A 1,406-nucleotide genomic window follows, 5' to 3' on the forward strand; every position below is an offset into this window, starting at 1 on the left:
TTTTCTGCTACAGTTATTCGTATATTGACAAGTAGTCAATTTCTTGATTACATATTTACAAAAAATTTGTAAGTTTAAGTGCATCATTAGAAGTGGTATTATAAGAATAAAAATATTAAGCATCTAGCAGGTAAAACTGCTAACACTGGCCACATATAGACATTCAGTTTCTACCAAGAGAGTTGCTGCTCTCCCAGTAGAAATTATGAGCATTCAGCTGTTCAGAATTTTTCTCCCAAAAGTGGCCTGTGCAGGAGAAAAGTAACTTGGAAACAACTGGGAGTCCTGCAGCATGCCAACATGCTTTGTTGCTAGCTCTACCCCATCCTCCCAGAGGCAGTGTCACTTGGGTTCTACTCTCCCAGCCAAGCAGAGAACCCCTTCCCAATCCTCTTAGTGTGCTGCAGGGAGAGAGTCTGGGTCAGCCAATCAGGGTCACTGTGCACTACTGTTATCTCTTGCCAGGCAGCCTGGAGAGCCTGTGGTTAAGTTTTTCTACCATGATAAAGCAGGGAAAATTCTCCCAGATTGTTTGAATGTGTGTATGAAGCCACTGTCTTCAAGAAAGCTGTGCTAATATTCACTGTGCATTATACTAATAGTTAAACAGGGCATTTGGTTGTGCAAAATCCCCAGGACCAGTATACATACAGTATATACAACCTTTAGCGTAAGAATTACTTGGAATGTATTTCAGTGTTTCATTCCCCTTACTTGCTCTCTCTGTCAAAGACTTAATCTTCTGTGTCTGTGAGCTTATCACCCATTTGTCTATGGCTTAATATTGCATTCCAAATTCTACAGACAAGACCACCACTATAAAAAAAAAATGAAGAGAGAATAATTACTGAATTAGGTGCCATCTTTTAAAACTGAATACAATACTTGCAATTATGAAGTGCCTGGGAGTAGTAAAGTAGATTGGGGGGGGGGTTCTGGATAGCTCCTGTGCTCACAAAAACTTTTTAAAAAGGGATCTAGAAAATCTACTTGTTAAAAGGAGAGAGTTGGCCAAAGCAAGCTGGGAATAACGATCAGTACTGGTCACTATTTGATTACTGGCCAATAATCTTTTTGAGGTTAAGATGAACCATTTAAGTTGAAAACTTGTTCACTCTTTAGGTAGCAAGTAATTCTTTAGCACTTCTTCCTTACTAGCTCAGGAAGAGGTCTGCCACTGAACAAAAGGTAAATAAGATTGACGAGCTAGACCATATCCAGCAAACTTAACATTTTTATCCAAAATAAGCCTTGGTGTCCAAACCATCACATTCCTCCAGCCCTACATAAATAGCTCTTGCTTTTCTGTTGTTTATAGTATAGGCTTACCAGTTTACTATTATAGTAAACTTCAAAGACTATTTAAAGACTTCTTGTATTAAATAAGTTAATGATGAAAAGGACCA

At 38.5% G+C, this 1,406-nt stretch overlaps 1 protein-coding gene across 3 annotated transcripts in view; it reads right to left on the minus strand.

Moving 5' to 3' along the window:
* Positions 1 to 6: 6 nt before the first annotated feature.
* The window catches only part of MAP3K15 (mitogen-activated protein kinase kinase kinase 15), a 180,963-nt gene continuing 179,563 nt past the window's right edge, over positions 7 to 1,406 (minus strand). For all 3 annotated transcript variants that reach the window (XM_019524659.1, XM_019524660.1, XM_019524661.1), the window contains one exon: positions 7 to 816. In XM_019524659.1, coding sequence (XP_019380204.1) covers positions 735 to 816 — 82 coding nt within the window. In that variant the 3' untranslated portion in view covers positions 7 to 734. The remainder of the gene's footprint in view (positions 817 to 1,406) is intronic.

Source organism: Gavialis gangeticus, unplaced genomic scaffold (genome assembly GCF_001723915.1).
Source record: "Gavialis gangeticus isolate Ggan-Ray unplaced genomic scaffold, GavGan_comp1, whole genome shotgun sequence".
Taxonomy (NCBI): Eukaryota; Metazoa; Chordata; order Crocodylia; family Gavialidae; genus Gavialis; species Gavialis gangeticus.